This window comes from Anneissia japonica, unplaced genomic scaffold (genome assembly GCF_011630105.1).
Source record: "Anneissia japonica isolate Jap-2015-1 unplaced genomic scaffold, ASM1163010v1 scaffold287715_len1027211_cov185, whole genome shotgun sequence".
NCBI classification, from domain to species: domain Eukaryota; kingdom Metazoa; phylum Echinodermata; class Crinoidea; order Comatulida; family Comatulidae; genus Anneissia; species Anneissia japonica.
The window spans coordinates 342306-364569 of record NW_022724789.1 but is presented as its reverse complement, the minus strand read 5'-3'; the positions used below and the strand labels follow the sequence as shown (position 1 = coordinate 364569).

The 22264-nt window shown below is 30.8% G+C and overlaps 1 protein-coding gene across 2 annotated transcripts in view; it reads right to left on the bottom strand.

Annotated features, from left to right (window-relative positions):
• The window catches only part of LOC117112592 (protein CASP-like), a 38861-nt gene extending 18589 nt beyond the window's left edge, over window positions 1–20272 (bottom strand). For both annotated transcript variants that reach the window (XM_033255692.1, XM_033255691.1), the window contains exons 1-9: window positions 20131–20272; window positions 9723–9833; window positions 6943–7069; window positions 6674–6811; window positions 6212–6335; window positions 5571–5647; window positions 4376–4442; window positions 3085–3238; window positions 577–642 (exon numbers count right to left, since the gene is read on the bottom strand). In XM_033255692.1, coding sequence (XP_033111583.1) covers window positions 577–642; window positions 3085–3238; window positions 4376–4442; window positions 5571–5647; window positions 6212–6335; window positions 6674–6811; window positions 6943–7069; window positions 9723–9833; window positions 20131–20196 — 930 coding nt within the window. In that variant the 5' untranslated portion in view covers window positions 20197–20272. The remainder of the gene's footprint in view (window positions 1–576; window positions 643–3084; window positions 3239–4375; window positions 4443–5570; window positions 5648–6211; window positions 6336–6673; window positions 6812–6942; window positions 7070–9722; window positions 9834–20130) is intronic.
• Window positions 20273–22264: the final 1992 nt, after the last annotated feature.

Below are 22264 nucleotides of genomic sequence, written 5' to 3'. Positions count from 1 at the left end.
GGTCCTGACAATCAATAACGAATGACAACCAAAACAGTCATACAAAAATGATAAATACTACAAAATTAATAGATAATAATAACAACAATATAATAATACCAATGAGTTGGTCTGACATAGAGCTTAATGTAAAGGCCTGTTAGCAGTTGACATTTTTTTTTTCTGTGTCACCGGATCGAACACTTATTTATTTAAAAAATAATCTCAGCTCCCTGGCGAGTATTCTATGATGTTTCAGCTACGCATTCAAAACCTATTAGGTACCTACTTATATTTCTGGTTGAATAGAAATAATATGAAAAGAGTGCCTAAAAAATTTCTAGAACAGCAATATTCTTTAGCAAAATTGGTACAGTCTTTCAAAAACTATAATACATATTGCTAAGCCCTGTGCAGACTATCAAATTTTATTTGACAAAAACATGTGACACGCCTAAATATGGTCATATCATGACCATATATAGACACATCATGACTATATATGGGTATACCGCAGAAAAAATGTGATAGTTTGACAGAGTTTAATAGTAGTATATACTCATGGCAATTAGTAATCATTGCAAGTTTTTGACATACTTCTTTCTCCTTAGCTGCTAACTCAATCTCAAGACTAGATCTTGTCAACACATCAATGGCTTGTTCCTAAAAAAAGAAAATCATATTCATACCTATTATAATTAATAAAACATCTAAGATTATTATGGAACAAAATATTGAATAAATATATACTAAGTACTGCGGCTGAATATCAGACCAGTTGATTATCATAGTTATCATTTTTATCAATAATTTAATATTATCATCATTCTTAACAGAATATTATTCATTCACATGCTAAATCCCAACTGAAAGAAATATGGGTTGATGTTTAACTAGCTTCTGTGACCTTTGGCCTATTTACAAAGTTCAGAATTATGGAGTAATTTCTAATACACCTAAGAAGCCATAAATAATTGATTAAAACACAAGACACAAAGATATCAAAAAACATGATGAATCGTTTATGCATTTCAATTATTGAGCAGCGCTTGGCAATCATCGAATCCAAATGGGCTTAATCTTGATCAGATTTCAGCTTTTATATGCAACTTGGTTATTGATGGATTGATGGCCTTATAAATAGGTAGTTTGATGGCCTTATAAATAGGCATTTTTTTTTAACATAATATGTAATGAGTCATCACATTGATATATAAGAATCCATGGATGAGATGAATACATGAATCAACACAATTAGATGCAAGTATACTAAGCAGCTAATTCAGTAGAGAATTAACAGTAGATTTGGACAAAGACAATGCACCTGGATAAATTCTGGTAAACTCTCGCTGCGGCATGAAAGAAACACACACTGTTAATCTTCATATTATTATTTACACTGTATTTGTTATATGACATGTGAAATTACTATGGTACATTACACTATTTAAATCTGTTAATTATAATAGATTTTTTGAATAATGTTTGTCTAAACTTTACTATTCAAAAAGGTCTTTCATCACGTCCTTATAAATTAAAAGACATATAAAAAGCAACAAATAAATAGTTATCTATTCGAATTTAGATTTATCCCCTCCGGCATCACCCAGTTCAACAAGAGGTTTAGAAGATAATTCATTATCTATATAATAATATCAATAATAATTTTAACTATTAATTACGATAATGATAATAATAATAATAGTAATAATAATAGTAATAATAATAATAATAATAATTATTAATTGTAATTCAATTATTTTTTCGATGGTTGTCATTGTATTTTACTTGTAAATTGTTATATTTTCTACAGTGACTGTTTTGTATGTTTTTATATTTGTTTTACATTTTTTAATATAATATGTGATGACGAGCAGAAGAATTTCCCTTGTGGTACAATGAAGTTATCTTATTTTATCTTCTACCCTTTCAGCTTATATGTTTGTATTTAAAACTAAGTATGTTCATATAATTATTGGAAATCATAAATATGATGTACTGAACTGCACTTCTGATGAATATTATTGAACTAAAAATTAAATTAATGGGAAAATTCTTATGTTGGAACAACATTCTGAAAGGAAGGAAGGGTGAAAGTACATGGTACATAATATTGGAAAGGTATACAATTCACTATTAAAATGGTATAATTTTTAGTGTTGAAAAAAGGTTCTCCTGACTGCTTTTTGTTACACTTACTACAAGAATCACAATTTTTCATTTTTCTCTATATTTAGGAATATGATGTCAAATTTTTAGAAATGCTTCATGCAGCCATATAAAAACGCTAGAACATGGCATTTTGATATACGTAGACCAAAATAAACATAAAAAACATTTAAAAAAACATGCCTCAATTTTTACCCTCTGTGAAACATACTTGTGTTCCCAGATTGTAAAACAGCCCAACTTATGTATAACAAGTGCAACCCTATGATGATGATGATGATGAAACAAACCTTTCTAAGAGTCAATAAGACCTAACAACTGACCAATCAAACACACACATACATGTTTAATTACACTTATGCTTCTGTTTTGAGCCTGTGCCTTGGCAACAATATCCAAGGGGCGGGCGTAGCTGAATGCCCATAAATCTAGCTACTAAAATGACACTCTATAAACTAAAGCACACTCCATATGATATCAATGCTCAATACGTGGGCAAATCACATATATTTGTCACGTAAAACATGATAATATGGACAAAGTTTAAAAGAATTAAAGTCGTCATTTTAATGACAAAAGCTCTGAAATGGGTACATATAATCAAGGGACCTCAATCTATAACCACATGTACCCACAAATAAAAATAAATAAAAAATAATCCTCAGTATGGAATATATCAACCATCAAACTCTAAAATACAGTATGATAAAAAAAATATTCCCGAAAAACTATTCACATAAAATACACGTTCCATCTTTAACACATTATTTGTAAATTTCACGGCTTCATGAATCATTAAACAGAAATACTGAATCTATTTGATTTCTACTTAACCTTGATTATACCAATAGAAATGGGTCACAGCCTATAACACTGGAAAATAAAAAGTGACTTATCATCAGCTTGAAAACGCATTACAAAATGGGTCACACTTACCACATTTGGGGCTTTCTGCATTTGATCAGCAAGCTGAAGTGACTGATTGGCTGACATTAGTTGTCTCTTCAACGACTCAATCTCCTTCTCTGTTTCAGCAACTTTCTGGTTTGAACGTTCTAAATCCGTCATCACTATTTCCATCTCGTCTGACCTAGAAAATAATGTGTACCCCTGTTAAGGCAAACTCAAGACAGCGTCAAACAATATAGCCAGACGCGATTTGTCGTTGTAGCAGGTCTGTGCGAGGTAAACGCTGATGTCATAGGTCTACTGTATGTCGGCGACAATCGCATCAGAATATGAAACATGTTCAATACTCTCACAACAACCCAAGAACTGTCGAGCTGCATCGCAAGACTTGTTCTGAGTTGGCCTTTAGTGTTGCAGAACTTTTTTTTTACATGGATGGATCAACAAACAAGAATATTTTTGTTTTAAATTAATATAGCCTACTCGGGTATCAATTATTATTGCAATAAGTGTTAATCTATATCTACTATTATAAGGGATAGATAACACCGATAGAATGGCCACTAGAATAAACATTTTGTGCACGTAATCACTTATTCACGGTAAGAAATGTCAATCAATAATAACAATTACAATAACAATAACAGTAATAATAGTATTATTAACCATAATAATAACAATAACTAGCAATTTATGTCAAATAGCTGGCCTGGACATAACTCACAGCGTGCCTCTAGAAATTTGTGGTATATAACTTAACCAATTTAAGTTCACAAAAAAAGACAGCAATCTATAAAAGCTACTATCAGCAAATACATCTGGAGGCCACACATAAATAAAGCAGTAACAGTAGGTTAACTACGTCAATGAATCTACACTTAAAATATCAGGTTTCTACACATTTTACGAACTACAAGCGGTCTCCAAAATTTACTGTACATAGAAAAAAGCTTACAATTCTCTTCATTAAAAAATAATAAATATCAGTTATTGGCTTCATCTTTGGTTTATGTTTCATGACAACATTCATTTGTGTTTATAACAACTGTTCGAATTTCATAGGTACTTCTTTGTACACATTAGATGCTTATAGTGTAGCGTTAAGGCTTTGGGATTCAAATAATTTCAATGAAAATTATGGGTACAAATTCCAATGTCCTGGAGATGACCAAATATAGAGTTAAAATATTGAATCCCAACACAATGAGGTATGTTTCTAAATTCAGGGGACATGTTCAATAAGAAATCAATTCAATCTGCTCAATTTGATAAACACAGCACATCGCCGCATTTCCATTTATCTTTCAATCAAACTTACTTTGCAGCCGTTTTTTCATCAAACTTGGACTTGACGTCGAAAAGTTCTGAGAGAGCATTATCAAGTGCTTTGAAAAGAAACAGTTAATATGTTTTAAACTCATAATAAAACTTCAACAAATAGTAAAGTTACTAAAAAAAATCTTCATTGTCACTACACAAATCATTAAGCATTCAGCTCTGTCCACCCTATTAAATTATATGCTACACATATCTGTGATGTGCCCACATATTGGCATGATGATGTCATAATACACCCAAATATGGACATATCATCACAAAAAAATTGTATAGTGTGGACAGAACTTTAGGTTCTGAGCACTGTGTTCACACAAGCTTCCTAATACATGTCGATGATTTGCCGATACAGTTCGCCTCCAATTTGAAACCATCTCTGGCACCTGAAAATTTGAGGTGGTCTTGGGGTTTGTCTCCAATTAGAGGGGTTAGCTTTGTGTTGAAAGACTGAAGGTTTAAGTGGACTCTAATTAGAGGGGTCTCGGAATTAGAGGGGTCTCGAATTGGAGGAATGGTATGCCATCCCATGGGAAAATCACAGGTATTTGTCATATATAAGTTGAGTGTGGACAGAATTATTTTATAACTTCTAAATTGGTTTTGTAAGATAGTGATACTGTACAAGCCATCGTGATTGTAGATTTCAAACTTTATACATCTTCAGAAGTAACAAATTAGTATTGTGTAATTTATTAGACTGTGTTATCTAAGGTTTATGGAATCCAATTATCAACTGAACAGTGTTGTAAACATTGCACAGAGTACAGCAACAGTAAGATCTTTGACCTCCGACACTGAATGGTCATCCAATGCACAGTTACTGGTAAAACACTTGATCAATTTTAGTCTCTCTCACCGTTAGTAGTATAATGGGTATTTGGTAGGATGTATGATGTGGAATTAAATCGGTCTGCTCTGAATTACATGCATGACAGGGAATAATTCCCCCGGGAGGGGAGCAGAGAAGGTAACTCACTGTAGATGATTGATTCTGCATTCAATGACCAGAGTAACATGTACACATAAAAACTTTGGTATAGTCCCACTAAAAATATAGACAAATGAGTCTATATTGTATTTTTTACCATAAAAATATTTAGGGTTAGGAATACACTTTGTGTAATTACAATTGATTTATTATTTTCAGCAGGTTGTGGACTGACATTAAATTTACTCACCTGCTTGCAGTGTGGAAACTTTGACCTCTGCTTCACCTAATTTTACTGCCACAGTCATCTGGGTCTCCTGAAGTTGTCTAAGTACGCAGAAAACATCAATTAGATAAGAAAAATGGAAGCTATAAGGTACTGCCAACTCACCCAAGTTGTCCTAGTTGGCAATAGATTGTCCTCAGCTAATACTTTTCTTTGCTTCAATGGTCCCAGCCAGAACCATAACATGTATAAAGGCAGTGAAATATCAGGGGTATCAGGGGTAACACTGTCTCAATCGAGAGTACAGCAGTTTGTTGATTTTTCATATGTGGTGTCTGATGTATTTTTTAAATATACAGTATAGGTATATTTTAATATTTGTTTATATTGTCAGTATTTCAACCTTTGTTACATTTTGAGTATTTTATACCAAATAAATAAAAACAATAAATAAATAAGCAGTTAAATTAGGAGACAAACTTGAGACATACCTATTTTATCAAGCGATTTTTTTCCCATTTATTAAAAACTAAAATAAATGTATTCATTAAATATCTTTTCTTTTCAAACATAACATTTTTTTGTAATAAACATAGCCAATTTAGTGTGGGTTACACAAATCAGTTTCGCCTTAGCATTGGCAATTTCCTTTTTGATTGTTTTACCTCTCCTTGTCAGCGAATTCTCGCTGGAGTTCCTTTTCCTTCTCTTTAGCTCTTGCCTGGGCCGTAGCCTCAATTTTGCCTTCATATTCTTTTAGTTTCTCCTTCAGATTCTTAATTGTTACCTCTACAGAGAAAAGAGAGAGAAAAATTACAATTTTTCATAGTATGCATCATTGTTATAAATATTATAAAATCAATAAAAAATAACAATATAATAAATTTATTATTAACAGTACAAATAATATTTTTTTTTAAATGGTGCATATATTTACTGAACATTTTAATACAAGCACCCTAACAGAAAATAACTGAAAATAGCTCAGTTATGTGATTCCTCCAACTGAGGAATAACGAGATGTAAGCTTAAAACAATTACAGCCCACACAATTATTAAATAATTCATGAAAAGTGAGGAATTTAAAAACTACAATTCATGCAATGCACGCTAGATAAAGATGTTACCTTGATTTTTCACCTCTGCAAACTCGTGATTGTACTCTTCTAATGTCTCCCTAAGTTTCTGATTTTCTATTTCAAGATCCTGTGCCTTTTGTAATTTCTTTTGGTAAGCTAGGGTTTGTTCTAACACTGTTACTGGATCTGTGAGAGAAAATCAAATCGAACTTTAGTTTCAATATTTTTAATCAATTTTACCAAACTAAAAATGTTAAGATAGCTTGTGAAGATAATAAAAAAATACTTTAGGTAGGAAATGAATTCAAGGTCTTTACCTGGAACATCTATAAGCTTCTTGTAAACTGAAAGAAAAGCGCCCTCTGCCGCTTTACTCCTTTTTGAAAGTGCATCGACCTCACCTTGAAAACTCTTTAGTAACTGTGCTACAGACTTGCGGACCTCCTGTGTCAACAACAAAGAACATTTGGGGTGAAAAATAGGAAGATGAATTCACTTTAAGCCCTGTTAAGGTTATCAAACTTTATTAGACAAAAGAAGCATAAATATGGCCATGATGACATCCAATCATGTCCATATATAGGCATATCTGTCATCACTACATAGCATACAACAGTTTTAAAAAGTTTTCACTTTGAAGATTCATCTTTCTTTAATTCCTTGTATGTTTCTTCAAACAGAAGTTTAAATAGAAAACATAATTACCTAACTAAGGCAACAAGAGCTAAATGTTTTATTTTATTAATATATATATATATATATATATATATGTATGTTTATCCTTTTTCTTTGAAATGAATAAAGTTGTTTATATAGCTTGATTATGAGGATGTAATAAATAATTTGTTTAATATCTTTAACTATATGGATCTTTATTTTGTCTTCTATCTATAAACATAACATTATTTTATAAATACACATTAACAATTAAACAAATACAATAAATGAACAATGCTTGAACAGTATTTACTTCTAGCACAAAAAGAACCAAGATTTCACTGTACACTCATGAATTTCATGAGTGGAGGATTATTCCACTTAAATATTTTATTCATAAAACTAGGAAATAATCAATATCCTTTCAGAGTGCAGTAATTTATAAGCCTTATGTAACTACTGTATCTATGTGGCTATCTAAAAAGGTGATGTCCTAACTAGCAAAAATTTGCATTTCTATGCCTGTTTAAAATGTAAACAACAACTGACAGGCTAGGATGTAGCATGCAGAAATCACAAAAAAAAATGGCAGTAGGAATGAACGCCACAATATTGGAACAAATTATTTCATAACAAGGGTAATGTTTAAGGCATAGAGAGGAGCTATCACAAACCTATTTAACCTAATAAAGTTGCATTTATTTAAGTAAATACAACCTAATTAACTGATTTATAAGGCTGATTTTATTTATGTAAATACTACATGAGGCTTAAATACAACCTAACACATCAGTTAAGTTGTATTTAATTATAATTAATTAATGATACTTAAATTGATACAACATAATAATATATGTTAATTAGGCTGTATCATTTATTTTTTTTTTACACAAAACAATACTCCTATTATAAAATGCTTTGTTCCATTGTTGAGGTGTTTATTCCTACTGGCATTTTTTCCTACACCCATAGCATGCAGCCCACATTTATATACCGTAATATGTTGACTGACCTTTGCAATCTAGAACTGCCCAGCTATAATGCGAAACGTAAAAACACCGCTCTAAATGTGAATGCCACACATTTTTTGTTAATGTCTAAGTAATACTACACGTGATTGTTATAAAACTTTGTAAAAAAATAAATTTACGGTTGATTACACAACCGCTTTCTACTAAAATTTCCCCCTTTAACTTGGACCGATTAATCACTTTACAGCTTGTCTCTTTTAGTCTGATCAATCATATTTTACTGTAAAAGATAGTGTTAAAAACCAATAGACTGTAATAATAGTATGTCTTCCCTAACTGCACACATCTCCGAAGCATTTTTCATCGCTATATAGATATTCAATATGTTTGATGTTTTGATTATACCAGGGTTTACACCCAACATTTAATAAAATCGTAAGGCCAAAAAAAAAATATATACTTGTTTAGCGTCACAACCCTCAGAAATGGGGGGGGGGGCAGATTTTTCTTCTTTTTTTTTTTTTTTTTTTGCTGACTTAGGCCTAGCCTAGGCCCTAATGTGTAGGCTTCTTAGGCCTAGAAATTTCAAAAACTGCATTAGTGCCAAGCCAATTTTTTACAAAGGCTATAACAGACACTAAATTTTACATAAAAGATTTGTTTGTACAATATTTATTTTAATAAGCATTGTGGTTCTGTAGGCAAACTGCTGCAGTGCTAGGCTAGGCCTATGCCAGGTGGGCCTAGCCATACTTACTACTAGCTAGGGGTCTAGGCCTAGTTAGGTAGTACTTAGGCTAGGCCTAAAACATCTGCCAATTGAAGCGTAGGTTGTAACCTATTATTTTTCTTCATAGTACTTTATTATTATCATATTTAAAACATTGTTTATTATCTAAAAAGAACAAAATAAAAACATGTACGCCTACGATCAATGTCAACAAGCACAATGTATGAGGGAATCTATTTTTTTCTGCTGAAAAAGAAAACACACTTGGTGGCGCACTTTACATCTTGTTCCCTGTGCTGAGATGAAAAAAACGATCGTTTTTCCTTTATTAATCAGCATTTTTTAGTCGATTTTCAGCACTTTTTTACCCAAAAAAAAAAATGAGAGGGGGCTAGAAAATCAGGGTCGGGCGGTGACGCTAAACAAGTATATTTTTTTTTGGCCTAATGGATATTAGGGAATTAGGAGCGATGTGATTATAGAAGGATTAGGAATGATAATATGTGTGGAAAAGTAGGTATTGATCAATTCCAACCTGCCTTATTCATGTTTGTGCTTATTTTTTTGTAGACAGAAAATGATCAATTCATAAAGTGACATCCAATCTCCCTCAGGGTCTGTATGTAAATCATTTCTGTGCCTCTTTTTTTATATAAATACATAGGCAACATAGTTACAGGTGTAGACAACCAAATCTATACAAAAACATCATGTAATAATTTATCCCTTTTTTTCTTACTTCTGAAGTGTTCTTCTTGAATTCTCTGCTCTGTTCCACAAGACGCTTGCGTGAGGAATCACTCTCATCTTGCCTGTTGGCTAATTCAGTGGCGGTAGAATCAAGCTCTTTCTGCAAGAGAAAATATTCAATAAAATAATATAAAATATTAAAAACATTTGAAAAATATCAGACTATTTTGTTAAGAGTACAAAATACTAATTAATCTTCGTGTTGACTGTATGGGATTGGGAACTATTTTATATCAAAGCATATGTCTATACAGTGGCAACTTTTTTTACTATTGTTTATTAAAGCAAAATTACATAGTCACAAAGCAACAGATTGCTTTAATTGTATATAATCTATAAATATGATTAAAGAATATTACTGTATTGTTATAATTCAGTTCATAAACGATATCATTGTAACTTTCTATTATAACTTGTTTATTTATCTCTGGCTTCTGTATTTTCCATAATATTTTACTTTAAAAATCTATTTTTTTATGGCCATGACCAATCGTATACTTCATTCCCTACAAGTTTGTAAACATACTGGCATGCTAGTGGAGTTCCCTTTCCCACTACCTCTCTATTTATATTTACTTATCCTGTCAATATCAAATAGTTTTAATCTCTTTTACGCTTTCACTCTTAATCTGTAAAACATACAATATTCATGAACTGACAGGTCTTGGCAAAATGAAGTAATATGTTTTCAAGTTTCTAACACACTTTATCAAATAAAAATATCCTAAATATCACGACCGTGGCCAATCGAGTTACCGTTGTCAAATTTGTGCAATCTTCCAGCACAGTACAATAAAACATACTCTATTGATTAGCAGAATTATCTTCAGATGGATTAATAATGTGATACGAAGAAAATCGCTTGCATGAGCAAGATGCCGAGTTAATTATCTCCACTAATATTTATGATAGGTTGCAATTGATCAATACGTATAATCAGTAACATCTGCCCGATAGAAACTCTTCCATAAATATAGTTTGTTATGAATTCTGACACAATTAAAGGAGAAAAATCAATACAAAATTTTTTATAGATGTATTTTTAGTCAGGACTTAAAAATTTTTTTTTAAATAGAGTATTTTTTATTGTGACAAAAATAGAATTGTTTGTGAATATTTCAGCATTTATACTAGATTTTTTTTTAATAACATCATTTTCTGAACATTCTTTTAATTAATTAATATTTTTAATTTAATTAGTAAAGGTATCGTACTGTAAAAACATTTCTCAATTTTGTTGTCATTATATTTATCCTGTGTCAACTTTTTCAATCAGACACTTCTATATCTTCTACTATTTACCAATAGTATTTATAAAGCATTAATATTATACATATTTCTAAGAATCTAGGTGGTTGTAAAGTTTATTATAACAATTTCTAGCAAACTAGGTGGCAACAACATACTTTATATAAAAAATAAAATGATAAATAATAGGTTAGTCAAAGCAAGCAATTTAAGACACTTATACTTTACATTCATCCTCTGTTTCAGACTGGATCAATAAAGTTCCTGCATTAAAAATGTATAATGCACTTGAATTAATTATGGATTGCTGTTGATTATCATATATTGATCGGGTAAAGGATAGTAATTTGTCTAGAGATCTCATGACATATCCCATAATTCAACACACTGACAAAGGTCGGTTTTGCGTAGTGTAGATATAAATAAGGTTAAAAGCACTCCAGGTTAACAGTCTAATCACAGCGATAGAAAGTTCTAGGTGTTTGAAAAACACATATATACGGGAATTAATTTATACACTTAAAAAATTTAACCTGTTTAATACTTTAATTTGGTTCTTTAATACATAAAAAATTGTCTTAAATTTAAATTTTTTATCACGGGTAATATTTTTTTCTATTTGGGACTGCTGCAACAGCCATAAAAATAAAATAAAATTGCAAATATACGCAGGTATACATTTTAATTATAAACTCATATACAATGAACAAACTCTACTATGCAATATATTTATCAAATATTATCTTTTGTTTAATTTTTTCATTGTAAGTTTTGTAACTTTATACAGGTTGTATTGTTGCAATGTAAATTTACTTTTGTACAAATGAAGTTAATGGTATTGTCAACGATATTCATGTATCAATTTGGTATAGGTATAGCAATCACTTATAATATTAACAATTTTAATATGAATAAATTATAGGTTATCACAGTCTTGATTATTATGAATTTGCTATTTATAAGATTTAAAGTCGCAAAATCAATAAATTTTCATTACCCAAATTGACTGTCTATGAATTAAATGACTGGCATAGGTTTGTTTATCATTGATTATATAATATAAAACAATGTATAATAAAATAATAATGTATATAATATATAATAATGCATAATGTATAGTGTATTAAAGCATTTGCTAAGCTTAAGAAAGATGCAAAATTAAAATTTTAATTTAAGTTATTAAAAACCAGGATGGCTTGTGATATGAGGCAGGCGTTTGCACTTGTACCGCATCACTCAGTTAAACTCTTCTTCAGGGGTGTGAAAAACAGAGCACCTGGAGTTTGAAAGTCACACACCTTAACTCTAGTAAAAATAGGCTCCCAGCAGGAGCCTTATACAGGATTTTTTGTATTTTTAATTTTATCTTATGTTCTTCAATATGCAGATGTGTATTATTGTAGTGTATCTGGATTTTTCATGAAAATTTTCTTTCATAACAATATTCCGTATAGGCCTACTACTATATTACACTAAAACACTTTAAAAAAAGAGTAACTCTTGGAGTTACCATGTTATGCTGTTGATCATGAAGAGTACTACCATGTTCTAGAGGGCGTCCTTAAAATGACGGTAAAAGGCGTTTGTGGCGAACGCGTGCTTCATCTCTGTAACGCGTGTTCGAGTCTCGAACGCAATTTTGTTCGAGTTCCGAACGCTATTTGATTGTCAATATAGCGCCCCCTACCTCGTGGTAGTAGCACCCATCATGCCTAAACCGGATTTACCCTTATCCGCCATCTTTAATTGCTACATCATGACTACGCCTTTGTTGGGGGCAGTAGACACAAAAACTCCAAATACTGGTGGCAATGCTTCCTTAACTTTATATTGTGTTGTAATTATGTGTGTTAAACAGTTCTACAAAAAGCCCCTCATTATTAAATAACAAGCACTGTGCATTAGTATTGAATTTGATTATCATTGATTTAAAAATTTGAATTTTATAACTAATTTATAGATTGTGAATAGATAGTGTATCATCTATTGATAAGGACTATACAGAATCTAACAGACGCAATGTTTTTTTATAAATCAATAGTTTCGACGATTCCTGCGTGAATTTAAGATCTATTATTAAAACCCACGCATTAGGTATTGAAGTTGATTATCATATATTGATTACAAGTTGAATATATGCAATGGAGTAATCAATAGTATTAATAATTCTGTTTTTGCACTCATGCTCTGTGTACATACGAAATGCTTATGATGGGAGAAAATAATGTGAACACACAATGTGATATACAACAGAGATTTATCTTTCAACAAAATATTGTTTACATATTATTAATTTAAATTTCTCAGGTGGGTATGAAATTATTATAAATTAATTTAGAATTGAGATGCAGGACTTAATTAACAAAGAAGCATATATTACACAATAATCATAATTATTTATGACTAATACATTCACAATTAGTAGGGTAAACATTCTGATTTCAATATTTGTTACTATTACAATATAATATTTAGTAGCATAATAATTAATATCATATAATAATGAACTTAAAATATAGATAACTTTATAAAGTTTAAACATTATATAAAATATGTAATTTAATCTGTCTATCCCAAATTGAACAATAATATAGCATCTATCACTTACATTATAAATTTTACATAAAAATATTTAAATCTCAGGAATTTCATTTAAATTAATAACTTAGTTGGAATGGAGCTTTTGCTCTTCATGGTTAAGGCGCTTGCTGTCTAATACCATGGGAATGGGTTCGCTCACTTTGAATACCAGCAGTTTTAATCTTTCTTTTTAAACTTTTTATTTCAATAACTGGCTTAATATGAATAACAGAAATGATAACATTTTATTATTGCACATCATTTCTAAAAAATAATTATATATATATTTTTTTATAAGAACACATTTTATAAGAACACTGAGGCTGAAATTACTTTAAAAAACAAAATAAGAACAAACATTGAGGCTGGAGCAGTTTTAAATAGAAAACCACCAAATCTTATTGGTACCTTATGTGCAGTGGGTGTGATTATATAATACCCTCAGTAATACAGAACAGTAATATACTGATGTACAATTAATAATGTTCTATGTTTGAAAAGTGTGTAATAATAAGAACAAAATCAGAACATTCGGAGCCTGGGAAACATTTTACTGGTTCCTATAAAAAAAAAAAGTGTATATCAAGACAAAAGAATGGTGAAAACAAAAAATAAGGTCAAGGTCTTGGAGAGTACAACTTATGAACTAAATTTCTTGTGCATTTTATTGTTCATGATCTATAGATCATGCAAGAATACAATCAAGCAAGATGGAATGCATTATAATCAGAACCACAGCGCAACTTGAATCCAATATTCACGTCTTATGCGGACTGACTGATCAATAATATGAACACGATCGATGCAAAATCAACAAGAACCAATATTTCATACTCAAAGTAATATGCGCTGCAACAATGCCTTTTCCATACTACCAAATTTTATATCCGACAAAAACATGCGACATACCACATCATCACCATATATATATATATGATATCATGACTATATATGGGCATACAACAGTTTTTTGTCAAAGAAAATTTTATAGTGTGCACAGGGTTTAAGAGAAACTTCATTTGAAAGCGATCATCATCATCCGTTTCTATTGTTCTTCTATCCTTACTACCCATGTTTTAACCCATAATGTTATCATCATCGTTATAAATGTGCCAATAAAAATGCAATTCTCTACTTGCTGTGTATGTATTAGTATGCACATTACGAAACTGTTCACAAAAAAAAAAAAAAAAACTTAGGATAGAAAGAATGATTATAACAACAGTTCTGATACATTAGCACTTCTCTTTGTTTTCAAGAATTTTATGTGCTTCTCTTCTGGTTGAGAAATCATTCAATTACTTTGCATCACGCAAATCAATATCTCGCAATATTGCCAGGAAAGACACTCAATTAATCTTTGCGAGGCATAAAAGCTGGCGTGCCGAAGAAAAACACAGCCTGCAGCTGCCTAACTGCTGGTGAATAGAGTCTGCAGTGTTCCGCAGGGGCCTCGCTGCTAGCTGATTGGCTGGCATTGATTGATGATCAATAGAATCAATAGATAAAAGCATAAAAGGGAGGAAAGCAATCAACAGTGAAATGAATCATTTTGACGGCCAATCAATCATTGGCTAGCCAGTTGATAAGCTATGGAAATGCAATATCTTCCCCATGCAAATTGATTGGACTAATCTATTTTAATGATAGGTGTGTTTTCTACACCAATCAAAAAAATAAGTACCAATACTGGCTGCTTCCAATTCAACAGATTTGTAATTAATAATATACCATACTTGCAGACATTCCTTTGCCAATTTCATTTCCTTCCTCACATAAAGTTTCCAATATATTTGTTTGATACATAGATTTTGAAGAAACTAATTTAAATTCACTCTCTATACTGTTTACAATAATCATAACACGATGATATTTAATACATACATAAATTTATACTCTAATAAACAAACACTACATCAATTTTATGTTTTTAATTGTTTATTGAATATATGTGGACTTCAAAAAAATAATTTATCATGCAATCACCAATAGAATAAAGTTCAACATTATTGAAAAAAATTTTGATGGTCAAGGAAAAACGAAGGAGAGGAGTGATAAAGAATCACCTGATATCTTTGGATAAACTTTATCAACCAAGTTTATTTCTCATGTGTGTTTGTATTTTACTTCATTGTTGAAATTAAGAGGAATAAACATATATATAAAACCAAAAAGCTAAATTGAAATTGATAAATATTTAGCATAAAAATTTGAAAAAATAAATGATAATGAAAAAATAAATGATTAAAAAAAAATGATGTAATGATCATCATCATGATACTGGATACCAATAGTGCAGACAACAATGTTGTTCATTGTGATAACAAAGATGTTGACGATGCTGATGGTTATAACAGCACTGACTACAACAATCAATATGGTGATGGTGATGATGAACTCAACTGATGACAGAGATGATGAAAATAACAGAGAAAAGGAAGATGACAATGATGAAGAAAATAATGAATGATGAATGAACAAATGATTTAAAACAAAGAATGACTCATTCAAACTTTAAAATTAAAGTTGTAAATATTTCTGAGCTAACTTTATTATGTACGAAGAAATGCACATCACCAATTGCTTTCAAAGCGGACTTTATTATACCAGTTCACAACAAGAATCTGATCCAAGTCATGTTCAAGGTCAAAGGTCAATAAGTAAACAGAGCAAACCATTCAAGTGTCGTGTTCAATAGTGGTAGTCATATGTGAAACATAAAACCAATGTCTAGCCTCTGGAATTTATAGCAAAGGAAGGCAAAATTTGTAAACAAAACTTGAAAGATGCTAAAGAAATACTGTACTGTATACAGTAGACCTCCTTTTAATCAAACAGGACAAAAATGAAGTTGCATTCATTCTATTCATAGCACAGATAAACCACTAAAAACTTTTTTATTAGTTTTCATCAGTAGTTTACCACTTATACAGAAGTTTGTGAATAGTTTAACACAATGTTGGAAAAACATATATTAGTTTTCTTTTTTATTTCTGGATAAAATTATAATATGCACAGAACTTTTGATGATGATAAATATAAACAGATAGACAGAAATGGAACTATGTTGAATGTTTTATAGTTAATCTAAATTTGATAAAACATGGAATTCCATTCACTTTCTTCAGGTTAAGCATAATCTATTAGTATCCGGCACAAAAAATATGATTTTACAAATGCCGAAACAAAAATAAACAAAATAACAAAACAACATACAATAAAGAAACAAATAAAAACTTTTTAAAACTTGTTGGAACTTGAATGCTTTGCAACTTCAAAAACTGATCATTTTAAATAGGAAATTTTTTCATTGAAGAATCACCCGAAGCAAATCTTTAAATTGACTTTAGGTATTTCATTGTTTGACTGAATTCTAATCCTTAATACATTTAGAATAGTACAAAAAAGTATAATGCTGATTGCCTTTATGGTGACAAATAGAAAACCACTACACATGCTTTGAACCCTGTAAAGGAAATAACAAAGACAAAATAAATCTCTGTACCTATAGTTTTAAATGACCTTTGAACTGCAGGGATGAAAGTATGTAATGGAATGTGTATTCTTGTTTCAAGTTTTTTTTATTTTGCTACAGACCCTATATAGTGTCGTGATTTTGCTAAGGGGTCATCCATAATTATAAACATTTTCAAAAGACTACAAAATATATGCTTTAGGGAGAGGGGAGGGGATAGAAAGTGCAAAGCATAAGTACTCTTTCATGAAAAAGAAAAAATGTTGATCTCAAAAGATACAAATCAACATTTTTTGAGTGCTCTTTCAGAGGATGACAGGGTCACAGAAGAGAGCATGTTTTGTACTCTTTTGAAAATGTTTAAAATTATGGATGACCCCTAAATGTCCTGAAACAATATTCAAATCTTTTTGAAATTTAATGATCTTTTTATTATCAGACATTTTTATCTCAAATATTTAAACAATTTTATTGATCTAAAAAAAGACAGCACAAAGAGAGGCTTCTTTGCAGTAGAGAAAATGCTGACAACCATACTGTACCCTGTAAATGGCACTGCTATTCAATTCAATTTAAAATATTTTTTTTGAAAAGGAATTCATGTTATGCTATAATTGGAAAGAGGTGAACTTGTACGATAATTTTCTACATTGGTTAGCTTGGTTCCTAAAGTCTATCCTATTTTCTGGATTTTCTTATGTTCTGTACATCTTCTCAGACAATCTAATCAAGACCGATTAGAACTAACGATCAATAAAGGACCTTGGTTTTACATATGGCATATTGATGAATTCATCATTTGCACTAAATCAATAAATACATTATTTCAGTCCGGAAATACGATTCAAGCTCGTAATTACTGAAAGGGACGCAATGCCATCTTTACTTCCTGTTATTTTCGTCTCCTGTATTTTTATCTCATTCTCTTTTCACAAAGTAAACCATAAAAGGAAATTGATAAATTGGTTCGACAAAATATGTTGACAAGATAGAAAATGAACAAAAAATAATAAACAAAGATGCAAGCATATCAAAAATTTCAGTCTAAAATTAGTGCAATTATTTTCAACTTTTAAATGAAATTCAAAAGGTTTGTTCAAAGCCATTTTTAATATAAGGCGCAATTTTTTACCCTTTCTTTCGTGAACTTGCTGCCTATAATACAATAGCAATAATTTAAAAGAAAAACATTTTATTTTTAGTCTGTTAGCACACCCATCACAACAATAGTGTTTTTTCTGTTACATATTTTTTATATGCTACCATTTAATTGCAGTAAGTAATCCGATTACTGAAATGTTTAAGCCTACCGCACAACATTATAATCTTTACGATCATGCGTTGGGATCTCGATCAAGAGCCTTTGGGCGCCCTCTATTAACTTTTTGTATCTCGCACACTTGTACTTTTTGATTCAATAAAATTTCATTATTTCCTCAGCCTAGATATTTTTGGCAAACAAATTTTGCTAAATTTAGAATTATACTATATTTATAACAATTATAAATTATATTTATTTATATTTTCTGCCCGCCTCTTACAATTTGTTTAAAATAATGTTTGCTCAAGGTATTCAAAACTGTCTCAAATTATTCAGCAACAATTAGACAATGCAATATTTTCTGACTATAACTGAATTCGGACAATAAAAGATCTGCATCTATGTGTTTACACATCAGCATTAAAAAAATTAAAAATTATTACCAAAAATAAAATGTATTGTGTTTTATAATTAATAATTCATTTCTGTATTTCACGTCAAAATTTATTTAGTTAGCAGCCAAACACAGAAATATGTTTTCATATCAGTAACACAAACTATAATTATCCAATGTCACTAAACAAAATAAATTAATTCGGTATGATGATAAAACTATAGACCTGAAATTATATAAAAAAGAATCCAAATCTACAAAACAAGTAAGTGTACATGATGGACTCCCTTCAAGTCACTGGCAGTGTTTTATTACTTTTATTATTATCCAATATAAAAATCAATGTACACATAAACTCAATAATTTATATGCTCAATTTAATAATTTGTATGTTACTACAAAATGAGCAAGTTAATTTTAATGTACATCTTAAAAAGTGCTTTTTTTGTCGATTCTCAGACATCCTTACTACGTGCAAAAGAAACAATGAAAAAAAAACAAGGATTAATAAAAAGAAAAATATTATTTTACACTGTCATTTATCAGCTACTCAAATTCTAAACTTTTATTAATTTTAAGTAAAATCATAAAATTTTGTAAAAACATGTCTAAAAAATCCCAGTGAACACCAAATGTCAAAACAATGGATGACAGTGTTCTTATTTATATTGGTATAGATTTTTAAGTAAAGATAAATTGGTTTGTTCAGGTTAATATTTGTTTGCACACACTTGTTTTATATTAATATTATTATAAAAATCAAACAAAACAGTAATTTTTTGAAAACTTTTTGTCTTTAAAATTTCATTTTAAATCATTTTACTTCATACAATGGTTTCTCCAATTTGCATGTTGTTTTATGACAATTACTATTTATACAAATCGTCTTAAAATTGCAATTAGCAAAATCTATTTCTGGGAAAATGGGTCTTTTTAAAACTATTTTCTATTGTTGATTAGTAGCGATTCCAGTTTTGATATTAAAAAACCGCTCCGCTCTTTCTACTCACACGTCCAAACGTAGGTTAGTCTACCCCATCTAAAGAAATTGCGAAGTCTCCGTTTCTGACTACAATGTAAGTTACAGAATTGTAAACAGTGTAAACTGATTCACTTAATATTCACGATTCACTACAATTCTTCAATCTGCTATATAGATCGCTTTTGATCGCGATATCGTTCATCAATTTCACAAGCCCGAACACTGCTATGCGTATCTTCGCTCAATTCAATCGCTGTGTTGTTGTATACAGCGCGAACTCACTTGCCTGGATTGAATGAAGGTTTCAATGCTGAAAACAATCGATCGCTGATACCATTACCAATCAATTTCCTACAATTTTTCTTTAAAAACTTCACCTAAACTACACCAAACAAATCTAATTCTGTCTGCAATGTTCATATCACACAAATTAACATATGTTTTGAGTTTTACTTACCTGTAATTCTTGTAGATTGAAGTTTTTCCAGTACTGAAACATCGAAGTAATATTAGCTGCGGCCATTTTGATCGATCCTACAAAGACCGAGGCAGTCGAACACGTCGCATCGACAAAGCAGATCAGATGAACGCCGAAGGAAACAAATTACTCAGGACTCAACCATTATCAAAAATAGGTGGACACTTAATAATCGAAAACAAACTTTGGGCGTGGTAAATTGGTCATTGAATAATTGTATACAGTACTGATATAATTTACTAATATTTGTCAATATAGTTTGAAAACGGCACACCGATATATAATAATGATATAGACTAGAAAACTTTATATTTTTTTTAACTCAATATTAACCTCTTCTTTCGGAATAATGAGTTGATGCTGTGCCACAGTCAACAAAATTCGCAACAATTATCAATTTATAATATACAATATATATATAGTATATATACAGTATATAGTATATATATACAGTATATAGTATATATATATAGTATATATATAGTATAAATATATAGTATATATATATTATATATATATAATATATATATATATATATCTTTAAATGAACAAGTGATTTATTTGAAGTTTCAGATTGCATCAGGCTTTCCGTCATTACACTAAGCAATTACACACATAGGCCTAGCCTACTTGACCCAGTCTAAAATATGGAGAAAAATATAACTCTGTCTATTAATATAAGTTTGTCTATTAATGATTGATCAACAGCTGTACCCGGGTACCTTTATATCTAGTAATTATTAAACGTCGGGTACCGTATTGATTTAAGTGGGGTTGCAGCCAGGCGTTTAAGATGCCATGCCTTCCAATCCCGGCTTCCAAATGCAATCCAGGGCACCTGCGTTCAATTTCTACCGTACGTTGCAGGAACGTCCAAAAACAACTCCACTTTTTAAGTCTCATAATGTGCCGGGCATTCACTGCACTCGACAGTCATCGGCCAACGCGATTCCATGGAGAACGCAACACCATGACCCGCGCGCAACGGAATTTTCAATGACCGTTCACGTCACCGACCATCAGAAGACGGCGTCGCGTCGTCTAGCGCTCGCAGGAGTTGGTTTCGTCGGCCGACGGAGGTACGACGCAGTGCGTACCTGGTCTTGTACAGCATAGGTAAGTTTGTCTTGTGAAATGAATTGCCATCCCATGTGTAAGGCAGCCCAATTGCCATGAATATCGATTTTAAAATAAATAAAAAACAAAGCTGGCAAAATGCGAATATTAATGCCAAATATAAAAATGTTGTAATCATAATTTTATAAACTTATTAAATTCCCCCTCCTGCAAAATTATTTGATGGTTCTGTGTCTTGATACAATACTCAATGAAAACAGTTCTGAATAATAATAATAATAATATATCATAGATGTTGAATTTCCGGAAATTCGCTCCGTTTCATTCATTTTAAAGCTTATTAATCAATTTTATAGGCATTGAATCGGAAGATATAGATGGAAAAATAACAGTCAGAAATGTGCACCAATCATCAACACTTCCGAAGTCTTTAAATACTGGAGATTTTCTGGACCAATCAGCTATTGATTCTAGAGAAATTTTCGCCTCAGCAGGACCGTGCCGGGAAGTAACATCTAAAATTCATAATACTTCTCTAAATTGATCTCTTAAATTACATTCTAAATTATTCAACAGACATGTTGTGTTTTTGATGGCTTGAGGGGGCAGGATAAAGCAGAATCGATCAATATCATCCGGCATATAGAGACTATATATCGACGTTATTAATCTTGGGATTGCGTCATCATTCGCTTATTCAATGCATCGTTAATTCGATCACATTTTCATCACAACATATATACACACCCCTCCCCTCGACACAGAGAGACTTATAGCACCCCAGCAAACACAAAACGTTCTTATAACGTTCACGAATGTTGTAGATAAATATGTCACAAAATAACGTTCACACAACGTTGTAAGAACGTTCAAAAGTACCCATCATATGATTCAAAAATAGCTTCACGTAAATGCATGGATGAGCCTTCATATTCATATTTTAATAATAAACAATTAGGAAAAACACGTAGTCGATTACCATATTGGCCTTTATTAGACGATAAATGCTCATGTGAACGTGTTTTATATGAGTGTT